Source organism: Ischnura elegans, chromosome 3 (assembly GCF_921293095.1).
Source record: "Ischnura elegans chromosome 3, ioIscEleg1.1, whole genome shotgun sequence".
NCBI lineage: Eukaryota > Metazoa > Arthropoda > Insecta > Odonata > Coenagrionidae > Ischnura > Ischnura elegans.
The window spans coordinates 131,431,584-131,456,264 of NC_060248.1; the positions used below are offsets into that span (position 1 = coordinate 131,431,584).

The 24,681-nt window shown below is 37.6% G+C and overlaps 1 protein-coding gene across 2 annotated transcripts in view; it reads left to right on the forward strand.

The window, feature by feature from the left end:
• The first annotated feature begins 1,169 nt into the window (after window positions 1-1,169).
• Window positions 1,170-24,681, forward strand: part of LOC124156593 (ribosomal oxygenase 2-like) — a 37,961-nt gene continuing 14,449 nt past the window's right edge. The window contains exons 1-6 of one of the 2 annotated variants that reach the window (XM_046531233.1): window positions 1,170-1,839; window positions 2,364-2,551; window positions 10,956-11,123; window positions 19,111-19,231; window positions 19,827-19,976; window positions 24,294-24,453. In XM_046531233.1, coding sequence (XP_046387189.1) covers window positions 1,333-1,839; window positions 2,364-2,551; window positions 10,956-11,123; window positions 19,111-19,231; window positions 19,827-19,976; window positions 24,294-24,453 — 1,294 coding nt within the window. In that variant the 5' untranslated portion in view covers window positions 1,170-1,332. The remainder of the gene's footprint in view (window positions 1,840-2,363; window positions 2,552-10,955; window positions 11,124-19,110; window positions 19,232-19,826; window positions 19,977-24,293; window positions 24,454-24,681) is intronic. The other variant, XM_046531232.1, reaches the window with a different exon arrangement.

The window sequence follows — 24,681 nt, forward strand, 5'->3', positions numbered from 1 at the left end:
CGTTCACTCCAGTTGCGATCGTTCAAGCGAACGAATGAGTGGCAATAATCTAACCCTTCTCGTCGTGACGTCACGGCTGGTTGCTCAGGCCTTGTCTCTCGGTGGCTACGCTCGGACTGATGCCACATTTGAACCGACGAAGGGTTGGTGGCAGTGACAATGAAGGAAATCACTGCGTGTATTTAGCAGTTTAATACATAGGGAAGTGAATAACGCAGAATTAAAAAGGGATACAAATCATCCGGGAGATAAGAGAGACGAAGCACGGAGAAGGAAGAGGAATAAAGTCCAGTTTACGACTGGTGTCAACTTCAACAGTAACAGTGTTTTGAGTTGCGCGAGGCAGTTTAAACTAAAATCGTAATTACGATTGCCCTCTACGAGCAGATTCTCAAACAGTTACCAGTCACCTTCCATGTGCCTTTGGTTGGATTATAACCATACTTACCCCACGGGTTAACCAGGAAACTCGAGGCCATCTTGTATGGCACAGTAGTTTTTTAACCTGATTTTTTTTGTAGATCACCTAAGAAGTAGAGGCGAACTATGAATCGGTGCCTGCAAATGCTTGAACTAATACGTGAATGCCATTCTATATATGTGAAAAAAAAACCGAGTGGAAGTTTCGAGATGGGGTGCGTGAACACCAAACCTGTGTTAGGAACCTTGGAAAAAATTGCATTTTGTTATAATGGGCGCACCAGTGAATTTCATTTCGAAATATTCTCGGTAGAAATAGGGTGCAAGCTTAAAACCGGCAAGATTTCAAATAAGTGTCATTCACGTGATTTTTTTGGAAAAACTCTTTAAGTTTGATACTAAATAGGAACTAGGAATATGCTTTGAGGAGGATGGAGGGGCACGGGTGGGGTACCCCTCCCACCCTCAAGGCTACGGGAGGTCTAGGAAAGTTATGGAAAAATGACATTCCTGGAAATACATTTTACATCATTTTGGCTCTAAAAATTTAACCATAAGCAGATGCAGTTATAACATTTTAAAACCAGGCAATAGGTTTAAATAATATTTGAAAATTTCGCGGCGATAACTCGTGGAGGAATGGGTACCTAGTAGCTAGCGCACCTAGTGGAAGACAACGGTGGTCAAATTCTCGTAACGCGCCCTTCGAACTCCATGGTCACATCGTCACATGCTCGTACAAACAAATGCTATGTGATATGAGAAAGCGATGGTTCAGTTTGAAAGTTTTTGACGGCATGGCACGACAATGTTGTAAATTCAATTGGTGATTGTTACTAGTTGTTCCATGCTGTTAATTATAGATATGGAAAATGGCAGTTTAGTGTGAGAGTGTTGTTTTCAGCATAACGTATGGGTAGGGGAAAGAAAAAGAGGAAAATAGACTCAGATGGTGATAATGTGAGCGTAACGGATGCCACCAGGACGACTCGCAAAGAAGCCGCAGAAGAGGTACCCAATAGAAGAAAACGCATTAGCAATGGTGAAAAGTGTGAAACGGAGGATGGAATGGCATATTATTTTGATTATGCTTCTCCGAAACGATTGTTCGAATCCTTGATCCACCCACAAAACTTCAACAGTTTCTTTGAAGAGTATTGGGAAAAGAAGCCATTGGTCATTGCTCGTGGATTATCTACTCCCGTTTTAGACAAATTTACTGCTCTTTTTTCTAGAAGTACTTTGATGAACATAGTGAAAACAAAAAATGTTCACTTTGAGAGAGACCTCAACATATTCCGTTATAGGAATGGCAAACGGGATAATTTGAACGATAAAGGAAGAGTGTCCGGTAAACTGGAGAAAATAATAAACAAAGAGAAAGTTACCGTTCAGTTTCATCAACCGCAGCGATTTCAGGTGAGTTTTGGCTTTACTATGACGAGAAATGTAAAATAGGGGTAAACGGCGATTGAGTGAAATGCTTAAATTACACATACTTCTAATATCTGGAAGGGATGTCTTAAGGGAAATCCATTGCTTGTGCAATTTCGTTGGTATAGTACTCTTTCATAGTGAACGGTATTTTCTGTCCAGAAATCGGGAATTTGCCGACGAATTCCATTATTTTGGTATTTAATCCAAGTAAGGAGCATTTCATTGGGAAATACATTTGATTTTATCGGTGACCTTGAGTGGAAATGTAATCAATGCTGTTTTTGGGCAAGATACTGATAATGGTGTCCTCATGGATGTCTAAATCTTGCGAACAGCTTGAGAAATCCCCTACGGATTTCTTAAAATCCCTTTGAGGGGACACGTTTGAAATAGGATGGGGACATCGGTTTTTCAAAAGTCAATTTTTAAAGTGTTTTTTCGTCTTGGTTTTTTTCTGGTGGTATTCAGTAGAGGGTAAGCTAGTGACGGATTTCCATATTTTTTAGGACTCGCTATGGCAGTTGATGGAAATGCTGGAGTCCTTTTTTGGATGTCTTGTGGGTGCCAATGTGTACATTACTCCCGGAGGCTCTCAAGGTTTGCCACCTCATCATGATGACATTGAAGCATTTGTGCTTCAGTTGGAGGGTCAAAAACGTTGGAGGCTATACAAGCCAATTCTTGAGCTGCCAAGGTAAGTGGTTGGAATAGCAATTTCTTTATTTTGGTACTCTAGTGTAGTAAAATATCAGTTTCAGTAAAAACCTAATCAAGGTTTTATTCAGCAAGAATAACACAGTTTAAGTAAACAACTTAAGTGTTGCCACGACAAATACAATTATTAAAATTAAGATCAACAACATAGTATGTTTATACCACATTCACCCCCACTAAAAATCGATTAGTATCTGATGTAGTCATTTAGATAAGCTGGTAGCCTTCGCTGCCGTCCACGTGGAGAACCTTTCTGTGGAGATGGACTCTTGGGTTGTTCAGAGACACTCTTACTCGAATTAGGTATGCCCTTATCTTGCCCTGTCTCTTCATCGCATGAGGAGTTTTGTGATGTCAGTTCTCCGGAGTCAATAGATGGGCTCAAGGGAGGTCCGTCAAGCTTGTCTGGGAAGTCCCCTCTTGGAGCCAAATGTCTAATGGAAACACTTGATTCTTGCCCATTGGGAAGCTTTACATATGCATAGTCTGGATTTGCCTCTATTAATTCGACCTCCTGAACAATCGGGTCATACTTGCTGTGCCGCAAATGGTTTTTCATTAAAACTTGACCTGGTTTAGTTAACCATGTAGGCAAGGAGCGACCATTGAAAGATCTCCTGGGATGAGTGAACATACGTTCATGTGGGGTAGCATTTGTTGAGGTGCACAACAGTGATCTAATAGAGTGAAGTGCTGACTGAAGCACTTCTTCCCATTGTTCTGTCTTTAACCCTTTTGACTTTAAGGTCAAAAGTACAGTCTTCCATATTATTCCATTGTATCTTTCGACCTGACCATTTCCTTGGGGGCTGTAGGCAGTAGTTCTACTTGTAGCAACGCCTAAGGAGGTGAGAAATGATTTCAGTTCATGTGACATGAACGAAGCTCCTCTGTCGGAATGTATATAAGCTGGTGTACCAAAGAGCGAAAACACCATAGTCAATACTCTCACAACAGTAGATGCCGAAATATCTGTACAAGGAAATGCAAAAGGGAACCTTGAATATTCATCAACAATAGTCAGTAGAAAACGGTTCTTGGATGAGCTAGGTAAGGGTCCTTTGAAGTCTAAGCTTAATCTCTCAAATGGAGAAGTTGCCTTTATAAGCTGCCCTTCATTTCTACAGAATCGAGGTTTTAATTCATTGCAGCAGGTGCAAGAATTAATCACTCCTTTAATTTCTTCTAGTGTGTAGGGCAGGTTTTTAGCTCTAACCCAGTGGTGCATTCTTGTTACACCCGGATGACATAAAGCATCATGTAGTTCTTTGAGGTTCATTCTTCCCTCTAAGTAGGTACTTGCTGTAATCCTCGACATTGTGTCTGCAGTTGTGTTTTGGTTGCCTGGTCGGTAAACGATATCGAATTTGTAATTAGCTAATTCAAGTCGCCATCTCATAATTTTCTCATTCTTTATTTTACTTGAGTGATACTGATCAAACATGAAGGCAACAGACCTCTGGTCAGTGATGACCTCAAAATGTCTTCCGATAAGGTAGTGTCTCCAGTTCCTCAGTGATTCCACAATAGCATAAGCTTCCTTCTCAACAGAGGAATGTCTTTGCTCAGCTGCATTAAGTGTCCTAGAGAAAAAGGCAATGGGACGTTCGGCTTGACTCAGGGTGGCCCCAATGGCAAACTCTGAAGCGTCAGTTTCTACTCGAAAAGGTGTATTTTCTTCTATTGCAGAGAGTGATGCCTCTGCTACATCTTTCTTGAGTGAATTGAATGTTGTCACAGCTTCTTCAGACAGCGGGAATGGTCCTTTTACCAGAAAAGGGCGAATCTTCTCTGAAAATTTGGGAATCCATCGGCAATAGTGAGCAAACATACCTAAGGTTCTCTGAAGGGCTGGCATGTCATTTGGGACAGGTAGGTTCATCAAAGGTGCAAGCCTATCCGGATCAGGCTTTATAACTCTATCTTCGATCAGATATCCTAATATTTTCACAGATTTAGTTGAATATTTACATTTATCTTGGTTTAATGTCAGATTATACTTTTCTACTGCACCTAAAAATCTTTCCAAATTTTGGTCATGTTCCTGTTGGTCATGGCCGCAAACTGTTACATCATCTAGATAAGGAAAAGTACCTTTGAGCTTTTCTTCCTTGATAATTCTGTCAATGTTTCTCTGGAAAGCTGGGACACCGTTAGTTACCCCGAAAGGAATTCTGCGGAACTGGTAAAGTTTTCCAGCAGCTTCAAAAGCAGTATATGGCTTATCTGATTCTAGAATAGGTACTTGGTGATAGGCACTCTTGAGGTCAATGGTGCTGAATATCTTGTATTGTGATACATTCCGTACCAACTCCTCTATTCTTGGGAGAGGGTAGGCATCAAGCATTGTAAATTTATTAATAGTTTGTGAGTAGTCAACTACCATCCTAGGTTTATGATTTTCTCCCTTAACTACAAAAACTTGAGCACGCCATGGTGAGTTACTAGGTTCTATTACACCTTCTTTGAGCAATTTTTCCACTTCAGCAGCGATGAATATTTTGTCGGATTCTGTGTGACGTCTTGACTTAGTTATGACGGGTTTGCAGTCTGGTGTGAGATTGGCAAATAGCGATGCTGCTGGAACTCGAGCAGTAGCTAGTGAACAGATTTTAAGAGGTGTTTGTTCTCCATGGAATTCTATTTCTACAGATGAGTGACTCTTCAGAAGATCGTGCCCAATCAGGAAGTCAGCACACAGATTTTTCATGATTAACACCTTAATATTTGCATATGTATAGGTCTGAATCTTCAAGGTCAGCGTACCACATCCAGTAACATCAGAACTCAAAGAAGAATTAGCCATGGTTATCTTACCGGAGTAAGGCTTAACGACTATTCCGCATCTCTCCACAAAACGTTCATTCAAGAAACTAAGAGAACTTCCAGTATCGATAAGTGCATTTAGTTCCACTCCATTGATCAATACCTTAGTCATGGATTTTTGAAGGCATAGAGGTGCTGTTACTGCAGAAGCCAAAAACGACGTAGAAGCTGTTGAATTTGTAGATGAATGTTTAAATCTTGATTTACATACTTTTTGGTAATGTCCTTTTTTTCCGCAACCTCTACAGATAATATCCTTTGCTGGGCAAGAGTCCCTTGGGTGCCGTTTGTTACCACAAAAGAAACATTTTTCAGATCGTACCAAGGCAGCTGATGTTGTTGTAGTATCTTCAGGGCTATCTTCTCTATGGTCAGCAGCAGCAACAGGAGTTGAATCTGCTGTATTCAGATAAGACGCTGAATGTAGCTCAGCCAGCTCAAGTGACCTAGCCTGGTCATGGGCCTTCTCTAATGTGACGTTGGTGTTTTCCAGTAATCTTTCTCGAATACGAGAGCTCTTGAGGCCTCGTATGAAAGAATCCCTTATGTACTCATCTTTATATTTATCAGCTGTTACTGCTTGAAATTCACAATCTTTGCTCATTTGTTTTAATACCTGGAGATATTCATCGACTGATTCACCCGTCTGCTGAGATCTAGATGCTAGGCAGTGTCTTGCAAATATTTCATTTCGTTTTGTGATATATAATGAATCTAGTATTTTGATGGCATCTGAGTAGTTTTCTGAGTCACTAATATACCGAAAGACGTTAGCAGATACATAATTGCAGAGTAATTGCAGTTTACCATCTTCTGAAACCTTGTTCACTTGGCCCAGGAAATTAGCAAATGTTCTTTTCCAGTGTTTCCACTTCGATTCAGCACCCACATGTGAAGGGTCAGTATCAAATCTTTCTGGCTTTAAAAGCTGTTCCATCTTACTAAAGAATTCTTGCTGAATAAATTGTAGTAAAATATCAGTTTCAGTAAAAACCTAATCAAGGTTTTATTCAGCAAGAATAACACAGTTTAAGTAAACAACTTAAGTGTTGCCACGACAAATACAATTATTAAAATTAAGATCAACAACATAGTATGTTTATACCACATCTAGGTAACTTCAACCCATAATTGCTCGCACCTCAAAACTTGTTGCGTCAGGTCATTGTGACACGAGTTGAGTTTATTGTGATTTACAAAATTTTTGTCAATATATTGGTGTCATTTTACTGCTACTCACTAAGTAAGTTGGTTGAATAAAATTTATTCATTTTCATTAAATTTGCAGTTAGACACAATGAACGGTACAGAAACCATGGCAATGCATAGTATCTGTATCAATATTTATGCAGAGAACATACATAGAAACATGAACTTTATAAAAAGAGGGAAATGTAATGAGCTTTACAACATTGGAAGAAATCAGCCTGCTATATAAAATGGATAAATATAAGACGGAAACAGAATAATGCGTTGGGTCAGAGGGTGGGAAAAATCTGATATGCTCATGGTTGCAGCGAAACAAAGAAGTACTTTGGAAATCCAACTTCACTCAGCAGTAGAATTGCAAGATATAAATGACTAAAAAAATCCAATTTCAAGCAAAGTTATTTTATTAAAAAATCATTTAAGAAAATATAGTTGGGACTATGTGACGTGATGCAACCAATTAAAGAGTTAATAGTTGGTGACTCATTAACATTGACGAAAAGGAAATAAAGAAAGTGCTTCACTTATTTCATTTTTGTTGCTTCTTCATACTTTTTGTCCTGCTAGGCTCGGTTGTCATCATGAAAACAGTTCTTTGAGTATTGATTCACTCATTTTGATGTAACTCTGTTCCAAGCATTTGAACTATACGTAAAAGTTTTCAGCCATTGGTTTTTCAAGGAGATGCTATCTGCTCAGAGCTTCTTGCTTCTAGCAATGATGTTCATCAGCTTTGGATTTTCAAATTGTCCATCTTTGATAATGAGCGGTAGAATTTGAGCCATGCATGGAACAGCTATGAAATTCAAATTTTCAAATACTGAAGTCCTATAAAACCTATTTTTTCACATAACTTGGGGAATCTTATCGTCCTGACCCATTTAATCAGCACTTTATCCATCTTGCAAGGCCTCCCCTGTAAGGGCTTGTCTCTCTAGATGGGACTACTCCCAAGCCCCTGTGTTTCAAGGGAAACAATCCCCTCAAAAATCAGCTGATACTGACATTATAATCGCAGTAGGCAACCTGTGCCCACCTGTTCGTTGTTATTCGAACCTATATCATTAGCTACTTCTTTTTTCACCTCTGATTTATACATCTCTTTTAGATATTTATTGGTTGCGGTTTTTATCCAGCATTGTATTCCTAGGCTACAAGTGGGTGATGGGCTTCAAGCTGGGATGACATGAGACTGAACTTCATGGAGATAATTAGAAAGAGTAAAAAAGGGTACATAGCAATCCAATGCTTTTAGTCCAGCACAAGTCTCCTCGTGTACATTACTTTAAAGTTCATCCCTTTATCTGAAGGTTAGGCTTTACTTGTGGCATTTGGTGGATGGAAGATAATCTGTACATGTGTTAGGTTGAGTTGATCCAGATTCTTGTGGGAAGAGAAGGAGAATGTTTCCATTCCTCCGTGACCTCTACTTTGCAGTCAAAGGACCTTTTTTTGAAAAATACCCCTGATCATCCAACTACTTTTATAGAACTTGTGAAAACCAAGAGAATCTGGACGAATATTTTTAAAGCACCAAGGCTTCTCGTGCTTACTAATAAAAACTGGTCCTATGTTCTCCTTCACTGTCTGGTTTATTCAGAGACCTTGCATTTTACTTTTCCTACCACTATGGCATCGCTCTTCTTTTTGGCACTAGGGTGATTTCTGGGAGGGCATAGTAGAAGAGCCCCTTCCTTTCAATATTGACCTGATTATGGGGACTGCATTCATTCATAATGGCATCACTTATCTTGTGCCAATCCATCATACATGGGCTATTCACAAAGTAAGGAACATTTTGGAATAAAGAAAAAACTAAGATAAGTAATAAGATTTTATTATATGCATCTGAAAGAGTGACAAAAATACTACATATGCATAATCGCCAAACAAATTTAGGTACTTCTATCGGTGGACAAGCTTTGAAAGTCCTTCATCATAGAATTTTACCTCCTGCAATCTCACCCACCCGGTGACATGCATCTGGAGCTCATCTTTGTCATCAATGAGTTGTGTTGCTAGCCAGGTCATCATTCTTGGGAACGTGATGTCTTCACTCAATGCAAGATCGAGACTAAAGTGTACATGAGGGAAAACCTCACATATGAAAGCATGAAGGAGTTCTTGGGTGCGGTGCAGAGCTGCCCCCATTCGCTGATTCGTGGTCTGTAAGAATTTTTGGCAGCCTTCTTGCACAAAATTTATGGTAGCCAAGCCTTTGCGTGACAGTTTCAATCAACAAAATCAGTGAAACTTTTGGATAACAAAGTGAATGCTCTGTTATTGTGAAACGGCGGTTTTCACAAACCTTTTCATCAACTTAGGTGACGAGGTCGTTAGTCACAATGCTCGGACATCCACTCTTCTCTTTGCTGTGAACATTAGTTTGCCATTTTAAAACCGAGTACACCATTTCGGGACATAACTTTCATTCCTTAAATTTCCTCTGTACACTTCACACATTTGGTTATAATTTTCTATCAGTTTGAAGCTTTTTGCCAACAAAAACCATATCACTGACCGCATCAACAAAAGGCGAGCACGAAGACGTTCTCGTTGTCACGGCTGAATGCTGACATATATGTCAAGCTCGTGGACACCAAGATATATGCGACTGGTTGGTGCCTAGTGACAGCAAACGAAAGAATTCCTTACTTTGTGAATAGCCCTCATAATATCACAGTCGACTAGTCCCTCTTCGCCATTTATCTTCAGAGAAATAATGTTTTAGCAAGATTTAAATTTAGTCAAGCAACCTCATTTAAAATCCTCAGCATTTTTGTTAAAGAAATTGTTTCTGCCTTTGCCATCAAAGTCCACTGATTGGAAGGCTTCCTAGCCAACATCCACAAAACCAGCATATTCTTTGTTTTCTATTTCACTAAATTTGGTGCCATGCATAGTCTTCCTTGTGATTGTTTCATAGTCTTCTTCAGCACCATTTCCTCCACCACTTTGGTTAGAATTTTTTCCCGATTTGAGAGAATGGTGATGAGCATAGAAAGAGAAATTCCAAATTTTTTTAGCAACTACAATCTTCCTTTTGAGGACATCAGCATGATTATGGAATGCAATTAAAGAGTTGGAATAAAAAAATCAATGTCTATTCAAGCCACAACTGTGCAATAGCTCGAATAAATCCATTCACACAGACAGCAGAAGAATCAATAAACTGACACATAGCGACAATAGATTGCATCGCCAGTGCATGTTATTCATAGTTGCAGAGGGAGCAGGATATTACAAGAGTGAGGTGCAGGGTGTCCGGTGACCAGGAAAACTGGGGGAATCTGAAATTATGTGTGAATTTTAAGTCCCTGGAATTATGCATGAATTTTTGCTCAGACCTGGAATTTCAAAATTCATTTCACATATTATTTTGCCTGTTCAACACCTATTTTCTGGCCTATTTTATGCACAGTGTATTGATTACATTTTAAAATGTACATATATCATATAAACACACATGTATTTATCTATATTACACTTTAAATTGTGAAGAAAGCCTTGAGGTGCCACGGGATTCCATTTGAAATCAATGCAGCTGCCATCCTGACTCTCTTTGATTTTCGTGAAATTTGGTGTGTTCATATGACAAGAGGATGAAAAAATCCAGTTGGGATGACCAATGGATCAGGAGATATAAAGTAATTCATACAGCAATGTATTGCATTAATTTCAAAATTAACTGTATTCAGATCCCAACAATGTGATAAAGAGCACTGAAAAATACTTATTGCTGAGAAGTTGGTGCTATAACAATGTAGAGTAAGGTAGCAAGGCAACTAATTTATTGTGGTGGGCTCACTAAGTCCTAATGACTCTATGGAATTGAACATTCAACTTGCTTATGTAATTAGAGAACAAGAAGGAATAAATATGAAAGAATTGCTGCAGAAATGTGACATTCAACAGAAAATTAGTCGTACCTTCCACGTAGCAACAAAAACTTCCACCCAATACACAGCTAAAAATGAAACTGTGTTGATCTGGAGCAGAATCAAGGTTGAAAAAAATTGGGGAATGTTTGCAAAGTATTGAAGGAAATGAGACTGCACCAATATACATAGTGGTATACAATAAACATATACCATGCCTTTTTACCATTTACAGGAATTCCTGGTTTACACTCATACAGGAAGAATGAACTGATCATATAGCCCTTCTTTATTGATTGCCTTTTTGTCTGTCTGTGCACTAATTTCTGGCCTCTAAATTCTCTCTTGTGAGTTTGCGGGAGGGGATTACATATTTTTTGAAGGAAGAACCATATTTTTAAATGGTATAAGTGAACTATATGTATATTCTCGTATGTTTTACTTATTTGTGTACATATTACTCTGCTGCAGGTCATACAGTGATGGGCTCTCGGAGGCTGAAATTGGAGAACCGACCCACACGGTCATCCTTAATCCTGGGGATCTCCTATACTTCCCCCGTGGCACCATCCATCAGGCTGACACCCCTCCTGCAGTTCACCACTCTACCCACATAACTATCAGCACCTACCAGCACCAGTGAGTTACTTAATCTCTGTGAATTCCTGCATGTGGGTATCCACTTGCCTTGATAATCAGCAAAGCTTAAAATGCTCGCAGAATTTTGGTCATGTGGAAAAACTGGCATGTGTTTTGGAAAAATTTGCTTTTACCTGATACTTCATACCTCAAAAACTACAAGCCCAGTGCATTTAATCCTTGTGACACACGTAAAGCAAGTGGAGAAAAGTAAAACATTTTTTTCGTCTAATATATATTTAAATATGTTTATTAGAATTATAGTTTAATTTTCCCAGAAGTCTCAATCTATTTACTTATTGGTAGCTTTTCTTTGAATAACTTTCCATGGTGATAATTTTCTGTTTAAGTTGTTGCTAACTTGTTACAGTAAACTCTCAATTATACGAAGCCAGTGGGACCGGAAAATTGGCCCTTTTTAATATCAAGTTTCGTAATTTCAAACCTTATTATGTAATAAGTTGCAAAAAAATGTTTGCTCATGTTTCCCCCACCCTTTTTTTTATCTTTAGTGGCCTTATTCAAACATTTTCAGAGCTTATTCATGATATAATTCTTAGAAAATGCTTTTTGTTATTGATTTTATGCTATGATAGATTGTTAAATAATTATACCACCATGAACTTTCCCTTTTTTTGTAGTTCAATGTCAACGATCATAGTGCTTAAGAAATTCCTGAATCAGTTTAGAAAATGTAACCAAATAGTGAATTGCTAAGTTTATAAAAAGAATTTAATCTTATAAACATGTGGTTAATAGCGAATAGCAACTACTGTACACTCTTGATTATCCCAATGGGCTAATTAACGATGGGGAGAGAAAACGGCGCGAATAATCGGAAAACACGGATGACCCAAACTTTCACTTTAATGTCTTGTAATGTTCGTATAACGTAATTTTCGTAAAACGAACAATATATTTCTATTTACGCAGTTATTCTGTTATTGTGCTTCCCGGACTCATTGAGAGCTTTCTTCGCCAGTTCGCCATCTTTGTAGTGGCCATAACATGGTTGTACTTGTATTATTAATGCTCCATGTAAGGCCTGGTTTCGAAAACCACACATCCGTAGCTGTGTGATCACGGATACTGAAAAGTGGTTCGCAAAGTATGCTTAAAAACCACTGCTCGACGTCGGAAACTGCACTGTCGGTACCACGCCACGTAGTTGCTTCTCGCACAAGTTGCCCGGATTGCAACTGTTGCGGGACGTGTATCCGTGACTTGATCACGGAGTGCTGTCGCGCACTGCGAGGCTTGGAAAACGGGAACACGGTGCTCCCGTGAATGCAGCTAGCACGCGATCGCTTTGGTTTTACGAAGGGGATTGGAAAGGAAATAATAACCCGGTGTATCCTAGCATTAATGTAGTAATTCCGATGATTTTGCATCCGATTTCATTTTTTTATAAAGATGGCGGAAAATATTGACCCGAGAGTGAAAATCATGCACGGACAATCCACAACACGGATAAACCACAGCTGGATAATTGGGAGTCTGCTGTATTAAGTATGCGTTAGATAGATATTTGTTTCCAACACCCACGGAATTTAAACGGATGCTGGGGCCTTTTATATCGCCTTCTATCACTCAGTGACGAGAAAAAAAAAGAAAAACGAGCGTCTCGGCCTGTTTCCAAAATAATCTTCGTAAGTTAATATTTCAAATTCTGCCATATTTTCAACTGAATTTACTATCTTTTTAATTAGTTATTTTCATTGAGATTCAGTTACGAGCATAAATTATGTGGGAAATGATTATCTTCCGGCGAATATTTGAAGTAAATTCTTTTTGAGTTATTCGTCCGGCAATGTTCCTACCAGAAAAAAAGTTTGAGAAGCATATTCTGTTATCAGAGAAATAAAGAGAGAGAGAGGTTATTATCCACATTCATTGCTTTCCTATAACACACGTTTAAGTATTTGTCAGCATGTGTGAAGTATCGATTCACTTACTTGCATGAATTCCCAAAAATGATACCCCAAAACCTGTACCTCAATCTCATTTAGTTTTCGTTTTTTTTTCTCCACCATTATGAAAATTATGCTAAGGATCTTTGATATAGAGAAGAGATTTTCACTTCTCCTGACACAGGTATTGGCATTGCATCGTCGCAAGCCTGGATATCATCGTCCAGGGCAATATAATCGCTTGATGTTATGTCCTGTGATCCTCCTGCTTTTTCCATGTATTTTTCATAATCGTCCTCCAAGCCTCTAACCTCCTCTGCGATTTCATCTGCAGCAGCTTCCTGAAGGTATAACGCAACGAATCAGCCATTGCTGTGTTATTATATGAGTAAAACTACTGTTAGGTTAGTTGCATCGAATGCCAACCTCGGAACATCCTCATGATGCGCTATCGAATGGAATCCGGCCGACTTCCAACAATTTGAGGTTGTAGTAGAAGAAATTTGTCTCCAGGACTCGGCTATGGTGCGGATTGCATGTAATAGCATCCATTTAGGGATATTTTTTATTTCTATTCCCATTTCTAAAAGCAGCAAATAGATTTGAAAGAATAATAAACACAATTAAAAAGATCTTAATCAATATCCAAAAATGAGCAAAATAGATTGTATACATACCGATCCATCGTAAGTAATACCGCATAATTCTTCAGGTCCAAGACTTTAAAGTTCTGAATAATACCTTGGTCCAAGCGCTGGGACTTTTTAGTCGTGTTCGGGGGTAAAAAGAGGACTCAAACATTAGCCAATTTTAGATCTTCCACGGGATCTAGGAATATTTTTTATTTCTGTTCCCATTTCTAAAAGCAGCAAATAGATTTGAAAGAATAATAAACACAATTAAAAAGATCTTAATCAATATCCAAAAATGAGCAAAATAGATTGTATACATACCGATCCATCGTAAGTAATACCGCATAATTCTTCAGGTCCAAGACTTTAAAGTTCTGAATAATACCTTGGTCCAAGCGCTGGGACTTATTAGTCGTGTTCGGGGGTAAAAAGAGGACTCAAACATTAGCCAATTTTAGATCTTCCACGTATTTATGGACAGTGGCATTATCCATAATTAAAACTATTTTCTGGTTTTCTCCAGCCATTTTTCTCTGTAGATTATCATAGTTTGCTGTAAAATTTCACGTGTCATCCAGGTGTTTTTGTTCGCGTGGTAAAAAACTGGGAGGGCTTCCAAATTCACATGTTTCAGACACCGTGGCCTTTCAAATTTCCCAATGACAACGAGCTTGATTTTATCTTTGCCCATATGGTTGATCCAGAGCTCCACAGTAACACGCACTTTGCTCCTTTTTCCCCCATGGCACCTTTGCCCTTTAAAACCCCGGGTTGCGTGGGGTAATGCATTAAAAAATAGCCCAGTTTCATCAAAATTTTAGTGATCTTTTGGACTATACCCTTGAAGTATAGCATCGTTATCTATGTGCCTCTTCACAATAATTTGAGTGTAAACAGAGCCTTCTTCCTCTCTTTTCTTCAGGGATACAATGTTGAATCTTGCCTTAAAATTTGTTAACCAGCCACTGGAGCTTTTAAAATTGTCAATTTTCTTTTGCAAGGCTATATATTCGGCCTTATCTTGTAATATTGGGCCACTAATGGGAAGCTTTTACTCGCAGCACGTACAAAAGAAGGTGTACAGCTCCTCTTCAACCTCCACGAACTTGGTGCTGTGCAAATTTTTTTCATTTTCAGGGAAACACCCGTCCTGACTTTTTCTTGTAGATTACCACTGTTTGCTATAATTGTCGACAAAATCAATAGTGGGATTCCAAGCTTTTCCGCAATTTCACTTTCACATAATCTCTTCGCCTCCACCTCTTCAATAATTTTCATTTTTATTTCTAAGGATGACCCTCTTCTTTTTCGTTTTAGCTGTGGAGGCTCCATATCCCTAAAGTTTACACACACTCGCAAGGCACCGACTGAATAATAATAATGCTTTATTTGCCATGATAGATCAGATGCATAAAAAAACATAATAGATATATGGCTCGTCAGAAAAAAGAGGAATTTAGATACATATTACATGGATTAAAAAAATATTATTAAAAACACAGATAACTTTACATATGTGGTATAAAATGTACAAGGAAACAGAAATACTTTAAGACTCGAGAGAGTCATCACTCACAAATTCATTAACAGAGTAATACTTTTTTTCCAGTAAAAAGTCTTTAAGTTTTACCTTGAGGAGATTGGCACTTTGCGTATTTTTCAATTTCTTAGGTAATTTATTGTAAATTCTGATTCCCATTTCATTTGGGCCACATTTCAACTTTTCGGTTCTTATACAGAAACAATGCAGGTCATTTTTCCTTCTTGTGTTATTAGAATGGATATCAGAATTAGTCGAGAATCGAATCAGGTTTTTTCCAGCATGTAAAATAAGCTGGAGTAAGTATATGCAGGGGAGTGGGAGGATTTTTAAGAAATGGAAAATGGGCTAGGAGGGAGATTTAATTTGATGGAAAGTAACGATTCTTATAATTCGTTTTTGCAGTTTGAAAATTTCACCAAGGTGATTGGATGCACCCCAGAACAGTATGCTTTGTAGCGCCGTAGTGTGGAATTCCGCATAATAGAGTTTTAAAAGAACTTCAACGCCTGCTGTATATCTCAGTTGCCTGAATAAGTAGCTTGAATAAAGTGCACTCTTTGTGCTCTCAGCCAGAATTTCCCATGACATATTAGCTGTTAGAGGTATCCCCAGGAATTTTACCTGATCAGTTTTTACAATAGACTGATTGCCCATTTTAACTAAACAGCTTTCATTTACATTATTGTAATGGGTGAACTTTGACATTTGGGTTTTGTTTGCATTTCTTTGTAGTCCATTAACTTGACACCAGTTCCTGATATTTTCAGTAGCTGTGTTTGCTTTTTTAATAAGGTTAGGGTATGATGGGCCTGATATTATGACGATAGTGTCATCGGCATAAAGGATTGGGGTAAGGCCATTTATATTGCTGACAGCAAGAGGGAGATCGTTAATGTACAGTAGGAAGAGAAGTGGGCCTAAAACAGATCCCTGTGGAACGCCCAAGGCAACTTTTTTTAGTAGGGGAGGCATATTTTACTCCATTGACATTGAGTGATGCAATTTGTGAGCGATCACTGAGGAAAGAGCCAATCCATTTGTTTGGTTCCCCTCTGATTCCTAGTCTTTCCAGCTTCCTCAGGAGTATTTGGTGATTAACACAATCAAATGCTTTGGATAAATCAAAAAATAGCCCTAAAGTTTTGTTTTTACAGTCAAGGGCCTTCAGAGCAGAGTTGACTGCTTCAAAGGTCGCAGTTAAAGTAGATCTTCCTTTTCAGAAACCATGTTGGAATGGAGAGAGTATGCTATGCTATCATGAGGTTGCTTATTAACATGCAAGAATGTTGAAATTTGAGTCATTTTTTGGACTTGTGACATTTTCTTGGTATGATTCAATTATGTAGGGTTTAAGTAGGAGTGTAAGGAATACCTCGTACAACCTTCCTCACATGTTAAACTACGAAGTACATATTGTCGACGCGATGCTTAGGAGTGGGCATGTTAATAGCGGCATCATGTCTGCCAGGATATTTTTACTGAACTCTTACTTCCCCAAAATTTCCAGCGTAACTTTGTAGGCGAACCCTTTCTTGCCAAAGTTGCACTATCATTTACGATTTCACACTTTGATACACCTCACTCATAAGCACTAATATTTTTGCTGCTTTCACTGGAGTAACCAGGTTAGCCAACTAATTTTTCGCTTTAGTTTGTATAAATAAAATCCATTTGCTCCTGGGGACCGAGCCGAGGTACGTAATTTCAAAATATTTCGTATTTTGGAAACTTCGTTTAATCAAATAGCCCCATGTATTTACCATAGGCTTTTTGCTGGGACTGCAATTTCACTTCGTATTATTTAAAACTTCGTAATATACTACTTCGAGAGTTTTCTGTATTCATTGCTAATCCACTTAATTATGGCTCATGTTTGGAAACTAGTTAGCAGATATGTTTGTGTGCTGGAATACTGTTCTTTGCCTCTGCAGTTTCTAATTGGGGTATATCTTGGTGTAAATTCATTGTCGTATTGGAAGCATTTAAGATAGAAGTCTTTTTGAGGGGGAAGTCATGTCATGATGTTGCATCTAACTTTAAAATGGTTAGACAACTGTTATCAGAGGCTATAATGTCTATTCGATTAACCCTAAAACCCTTATGTTTAGGACTCTGAAAAACAAAGTAATTTCCCTGGGACACCTGAAAATACCAGGGATTTTTTAACATTGTTACCCAGGGGACGCACTTTGTATGCATTTTTTATCCTTTTTTAGCTGCTTGGTCAGTGGCACTGAAATGATGGAGTTGTTGAAAAGTAAGCTGCTAATTTATGTGAGGTAAAATTGTGATATGCAATTAACTCCCTATTATCCATGCTTCAGAATATAAGGTAGACCTAGATATCTGGAAATAGAGATTGTTGTTTAATATAAAAAAATTATTTTATGACATCAATGTTGTACTTGTTGCAAAAAATATTTTACATAACAGCTGTTACACCTATATGCAGAGGACAGAAAAATACATAGTATTTCCTACAGTTTATGATGTAGCATTTAAATAAACATTAAATTATCTGTTTGAAATCTTAAAAAAAATACCAAAACAGATAATTACTATTTTTATTTTTGGAAACCATTGGAAAGATTTGCAGTGGTGGCAAAGTGAATGTGAAGCTGTTTATGACTGTGAGTGGGATTAAATATTTTATATTCGTTATACTTTGCAGATGACTGAAATCTGATTTCAGAAGACGTGGATAACATGAGCTGCATGGTTAGGAAATGTAAGGATATGTATATATGTATGAGCTCACTATTAACAAAAAAAATCTTGATTATTGGAAGCGATGATTTACTAGATCTACTACTATAAAGTGGTAGTACCAGATCTACCTCTGGAATGTGCGGAAAGGGAGTAGGCACAGCAAAGTATTTAGGAGTTGTATTGAATAAAAGCAGAAGTAGTTACCGAGAGATCAACAGCGGAATTACAAAGGGTAGAACTGTCATAGAAGTCTATTTTATGAGACCAACATACCGGCATAAAAACAATGGTAGAAAGCCTGATAACATACAGAGCGGAGATATGGGACGTTTAGCAAAAATGAACAGAGAAAACTTCCATGCCAGAATTTGGCTGCCCGTTCTATAAGATGATGACTGCCACGGCACCACTCCGCCAAAGAAACTTGAGACTAACCACATAGGTACATATTATATTTTTGTGTCTTTTGTCAGTGTCGAATTTCATGGCGACCAGGGTACTTATTTGTTGCATTACAGTGGTGGTATTTTATTATTTCCAGGGTGTCCATCGACCCGGAAAATTGTGAATTGAGCGTGAATTTTTAGTGGAAATATGCTGGGATTATTGTTCTAACTTAGATTTCTTAAATTTCTTAATCTTTTATTTCAAATTCATTCCACACAAAATTTTGCCAGTTCAACATCAATTTTCTGACCTAAAATGTTTCTCGTAATTTAATGTGTTTGTCGTAAGGTTAGCTTAATTTTTACGGCTGCACCTAAATGTGGAATGTAAGGACGAGAAAACGTGATTGCAATATCTATCGAGTAAGATTCAAAAACATTGAGAATAGAATACCAGGTGACGTCAACATCCACTTAATGAGGTCGAAACAGCATCTTGGCTTGCACTGAATTAATTTAAATTTTAAGTATGATGTGTATTAGCTAACCTATTCCTTGTAAATACATAAGTATAATATATTTCTAAGCATTGAAATAATTTTAAAATTCTTATCCATCGCCCAAGATTAACCAGGAATTTTGTAAAATTTCTCTGGAAAACAGGGAATTATGCTTTGATTAGCTGGACACCCTGATTTCTGACTTACCATTTGTACATACTTATCGGGCCGGTTTATTGAACAATTACATTTCCTTCAGGCTCATGTTCTTAAAACTATTTTTTAAAATCTATTTTGCTGTTTGTAGCTCCTGGGGAGATTACATGATGTCAGTTTTCCCTAGCCTCATTGAAGAAGCCATGAATACAGACATAGACTTCCGGAGAGGTCTGCCCATAAACTTCATCAAATCTACCAAACTCTCCAAGGTAAGTGTTGAAAAGTGTTCATCATAGAAGTACTACTGTGGCATCATTTTTATGATTACATTATTTCACTTCTTTTCACACATCCTCCCATTTTTGGACACTTTTGAAAATTAATATTCTTTTGAAATATCAGATCAGACTTATAGACATATTTATTTTGTTATGCAAGAGGTTTTTGAAGTGAATCTTATTGCGTGCTACCACATCAAGAAAGAAAACAATGAAAAAGTATTCTCTTTGAAGGCATTTTGTACCTCTTGATGCAAAGGCATCACTACATGATGTAGAATTAAAAGGCTCAGCTCTATAAATGGCAATTTCTTTTGCTTTTATGTTGAAAAAAGTCTGCTTTGCCTGTCTTGATACTTTCTTCACTTAATCTATTTTTCTAATACCATTATTATTTTTGCACCAGTTTTTCTTTGATTAAATGTCATAAGCTGATTTTTTTGTACAGTGAGTTGTTATTTGGTCGAAGCATAACTTCTTTGCTCAATTTCATAACATTTATGGAGAAATTTAATCTGCTCATGTTTCAAAACCCAGAGCCACCATTACAATTGTATATTCATCCCGTTTTCTTTTTCTCACACAGACCGACAAGGTGCAGTCTGTAATGGAAATCCTCCACAACAAGTTGGTGAAGATTTGCACACAGAAGTTTCTTATGCCGGAGAGTATGGTGGAGGACTTCATGAGGTCACGATTGCCACCTTATGAATTGCGACAAGCAGGAGCTCTTAGAGTAAGGAAGCTTTTTCTTCAGTCCCTAGTTGTTTTGTAAAAGAAGATAATCACTTCAAATTGTATTGCTGTTCTGCTTCACCCCTCATATGTTTTACATAGGTTTTTTTGATTGGTTTCTTGCTACCTGCTGAAGTCATTTTTCTTTGTTAGGATCTTTGAATGTATATAGAGAGTGAAGGGTATAAACGTGCTTGGGCATAGCTTTGAGCTCTGTTGAATGAATTTGTGTTCGAGTGTTTTCCTGTGCTTGATATTTCTAAATGGAAATGCCAAGTTGAAGTACAATCCAAAAATGGTTATCATCACATAATGGGAAGCATCAAAAACATCCCAAGATTCTTGAGACAGCAAGGCAGGAGATTCAACACTAGAGCTTTCACAAAAGAAAATTTTAGGAGAATAGGTTGGGGAAGATTTACTGATAAGTTCACCAAAATCAAGAGAGACATTGATCTCACACCAAAGCTTTGACGCAGAGATGTCAATAATAATGTAATCTAAAAGGGACTGCTGTTTAATTAATTTACCAATTCAGAGAAAATGTCATTACAAGTTTTGTTGCAATAGGTTTTCATGCATGTTTTCATACTACAGTAGAATCCATATTCAAGGTTTTTCAGGGGGGACAAAATTTAAAACACTAAATGCGGAAAAACACTAAATGAGGACCTGCCATTTTTGAGGTTGTAGAGTGCATGCTGTGATTGGAACAGCTTTCCATAATGTTGAAAATTAATTTTAAGTAATTAAAAGGAATCATATGCAACAATAAACATTTTTCATCTATCGAATGTGCTTAAAAAGGTTGGTAGAAACTTTTCAGAAAACTGCAAAAAATGGGATGTAAAATTAAATATGATGAGCAATTTGTGAATATTTTAAGAATAAAGAAAAAGTTTTATCATAACAATTATCTCAAAAACATTACAGTGCTAGGAGCCGACCAATAGCAAATGTAAAAAAGGATTGCACATGAGGCATATGATGAATTTGGTGATCTAATGGGCAATCTTTTCGATTTTCATTTGGCATTTGTTCAGTAAGAAAACAAAAAAATGTGTACCAAAAATTAAAATAATCCCAGACAAAAAATACAATGCATTAGCTTTATGCCTATTCACAAATTCAGTACATATTAATGTAAACACTTTTAAGAGTGGCTAAAGAGTTATTTTTTTTAATCTGAGATTTTACTTTGCTTGTTTTTTTTTGCCATAACTAAGAAGCAGTTCATTTTCTAGTTTGATATTGTCAATATTGATTTTAACCATGAATGTCAATAAAATTGATTGATTGTTCTCAGCAGATGAAAAGTAGGATCTTAATTTATCTAATCCAACCACAGCCTCTGAAAACGTAGCCACTGCGGGAACTTCCCCAATCTCATCCTCACTGCAGTTAGAGTCTGTTTCATTTGATTCACCACAAATTTCACCTATTGGGACAATCCCACTGGTCTGCATTTCATTATCACAATCAACAAAATCATCAAATGATACATTAGAATTAAAAGTTTGCCATTCATTATCATCCAATAAAGTTTGTGAATCACAATCTGTTTCAGTGGTATTCAGGAAACCCGCTTTTGTGAAATAGTTTGTGATGGTTGCACTATTCACACTCTCCCATGCACTTGCAATAAAATGGTCGGCCTGTAACACATTAATTTTGGCTTGTTGTTGCCCACAATTTATTGAGACTATTGCCTTTCTTACCAATGCACTTCTGTAAAGTTGTTTGAAAACTTTTATAACTCCCAAATCCAATGGTTGTAGAACACTCGTGCAATTGGCTGGAAAGAATTCTACCCTTACATTTCTCAAGAAATGTGTATTAGGAGAATGTGCAGCTCAACGGTCAATAAAAAGGATTATTTTTCGGTTGGCCGATCCCATTTTGGCATCGAGGGATTTCAAAAAGTCCTTAAATAAATCTATGATGATCCAAGCCTTTTTGCTATTAAAGTACCTGCATGGTAATGATCGTACATGCTTGAGCATCTAGGTTTAGCAAATATACCAATCACCACTGGTTGGAACTTTTCTCTCCCATCATTATTGCAACAAAAAAGAACTGTCAACCTCTCTTTGCTAAGTTTGCCACCATGGCACTTTACCCCTTTAAATGCTAGTGTTTTGTTAGGTAGAAGGGAATAGAAAAGCCCAGTTTCGTCAGCATTGAAAATGTTTCTGGGCTGGTAACCTTCAATTAAATTCCCTAGCTCACTTTTCCAGGATTCCACAGTTTCTTCATTTACACTGCTGCTTTCACCTCGCACACTTTTGAATACCAGTCCATGCCTAACTTTGAATCTATTGAGCCATCTGCTGGATCCAGTAAAATCATCAACACCAAGTCTCGTAGCTATTTCATGTGCTCTCTCCTTCAGTATAACGCCATTTATAGGTAAATTGCTAGCTCTGGCTTGCTGAAACCAGGTGAGTAGGTGGCTCTCCAGTTCCTCAAACGGGGACTTTTTTGAGTGCTTGCGACGCTTAGATAAAACACCCAATGATGCGGCTTCTCTTAAAATTGTTTCCCTTTTTATCATGATGTTGTTCAAGGTTGTTACTGGTAAAAGCAGCTTCTTCGCCAGGTCAACTCTCTTCAAGTGAGGATTTTTATCCACCTCCTCAATAATTTTTCTTCTCTTTGAAGCTTAGAGCTTTCCTTTTTGAAGCCATCCCAAAATCAGCCGTCAGCAGCCTTTTCTCTCAATAATACAATGCTGTTCAAGCAGTAATAGTCTCTGTGAGACTAATGCTGGTCAATCTGTGGCGTTGTGAAAGAGTTTTTCTTGTATTCTCGTTGGTTTCAGTTGCCTCAACACTGCCGACTTGATCACAAACATATGATTTACAAAGTCACCAACTCTCTTTTCTGAAATCCTTCTCACTGGCTTCAAAGGTGGTTGTACAATGCATTGTATTTTTTCGATCTCTCACACAACTTAATAAGCCTATCCTGCAGACCATCCGACCCTTACTTGTGAGTACAATAATTTGAGCCTTCGGGCGAAACACTTTGTAATTCAACCCTCCTGCTTTTTGTGCAGCCGTAACTTGAGATTTTCTCCCCCTTCTCGTTCCAAGTTTCAAGGTAGTGGAAGCTCATGAACCCAAGTATCAATTCCATTTTCAAAATAATAAAAAAAATTGTCAATACGGAGTTTTAGTTACGATTGGCCAAAAGTTATTTTTCATATATGTATCCCAAAATATTTTTCGAATTCTTATTAAGTGCTTGCTACCAACCAAATTCGCGCTTTGCCTGCATTATAAATTTCGACGTTTTCTCCATGGGATCATTATTTTTAGTTATATGGCAGTATAAGAAATATATTAATGGCATTAAGCTAACTTCAGCTTTTTAAAATTTGACTGTTATTGTCACCATGGCATCTAGTAGAAGTTGGACATTTTCGGAAGAAAAATGGAGTGACGGCAAAATCCCACTGGGAATGCTAGTGTGGATGGTTATCAGCATTAATAATTCCATTAATACTTATTTATCAGCGGTTCCGATACATTTTGACAATGTTATTCTGCATAAGTGAGGTGCAAGCAGTGATGTGCTCGAAAAATCGTCATAATTGCATCATTATAAAAGACGAGTGAAATAAAGATGTTTCATTTGGAATAATAGTGACTATTTCCGATTATGAGGACATTAGCGATGCAAGAAATAATGAAAATGCATATTTAGCAATCAATTTTGCTAATCTGCATTTCCAGGAAATTCAACTCCTGTTGTGCACGTAAATTTCTTCAGTAAGCTGTTCTATGTTCATTTTTTTTCTCCACAACTCTACTCTCCTGCAAAAATTTCAACAATTTCAGGCGTTACTTGCCATATCATCATCGTCTTGTAAAGAAATTGAGAAAATGCAGATGTATAGTTATGTATGTATTACCAAAAGCAAACCCTATCTTAATGTCATATGCTAAATACCTATGCTACAAATATAAAGTACCTTCATGTGAAACCTTACTGACTCTCGTCCTATTCAAAACTAATGCCGGTGACAATCATCATTGACGTTTGAATAATAATTTGTATGAGCTGTTAGGAAAAAATGTTAAATCAGGTTAAAAAAATCTTGTTCGGGGACAAAATTTTACGGCGCAGAATGCAGAAACACGCAGAATGTGGAAACGCTAAACAAGGACAACTTTTATATTGTTTAGTAGGGAATGAATTGGGACCTCAAAAAATAAACCTTAAATGCGGAAAAATGCTAAATGCGAAGACGCTAAATCCGGATCCGACTGTATATGAGTAGAAAGCGTTTGAACTGTTTTTATACTCTCCTCAGGAATGTATCCCGGATGGACCTCCTCCAGATTTGGGGTGCAAAGTTCGTCTGAGGTTTCCAGATCACGTTTGCTTTCTCATCCAGCGGAACGTTGAAGAGGGCATGGACGAGGATGATAGCTCTGATGAAGAATCGTGCTCAGCAGATGGAGGGAGTGAAGGTAGGAATTCCATCCAATCCAGGCAATATCATTCAATTAAATGAAAAATTTGTAGATGAATAATTAGACAGGTCTTGGAGGTCTCTACAGGACTGCTTGAGTCCATTGAAGAGTTAGCATACACTATGCCCCCTATTACCAGCATGGAATTTCCTGGTTGCTCTGTACGTGGCTCTTCATTCTAATTATGTAGCATTAAACAGGGTTCACACCAGTCAGGGAAATAAA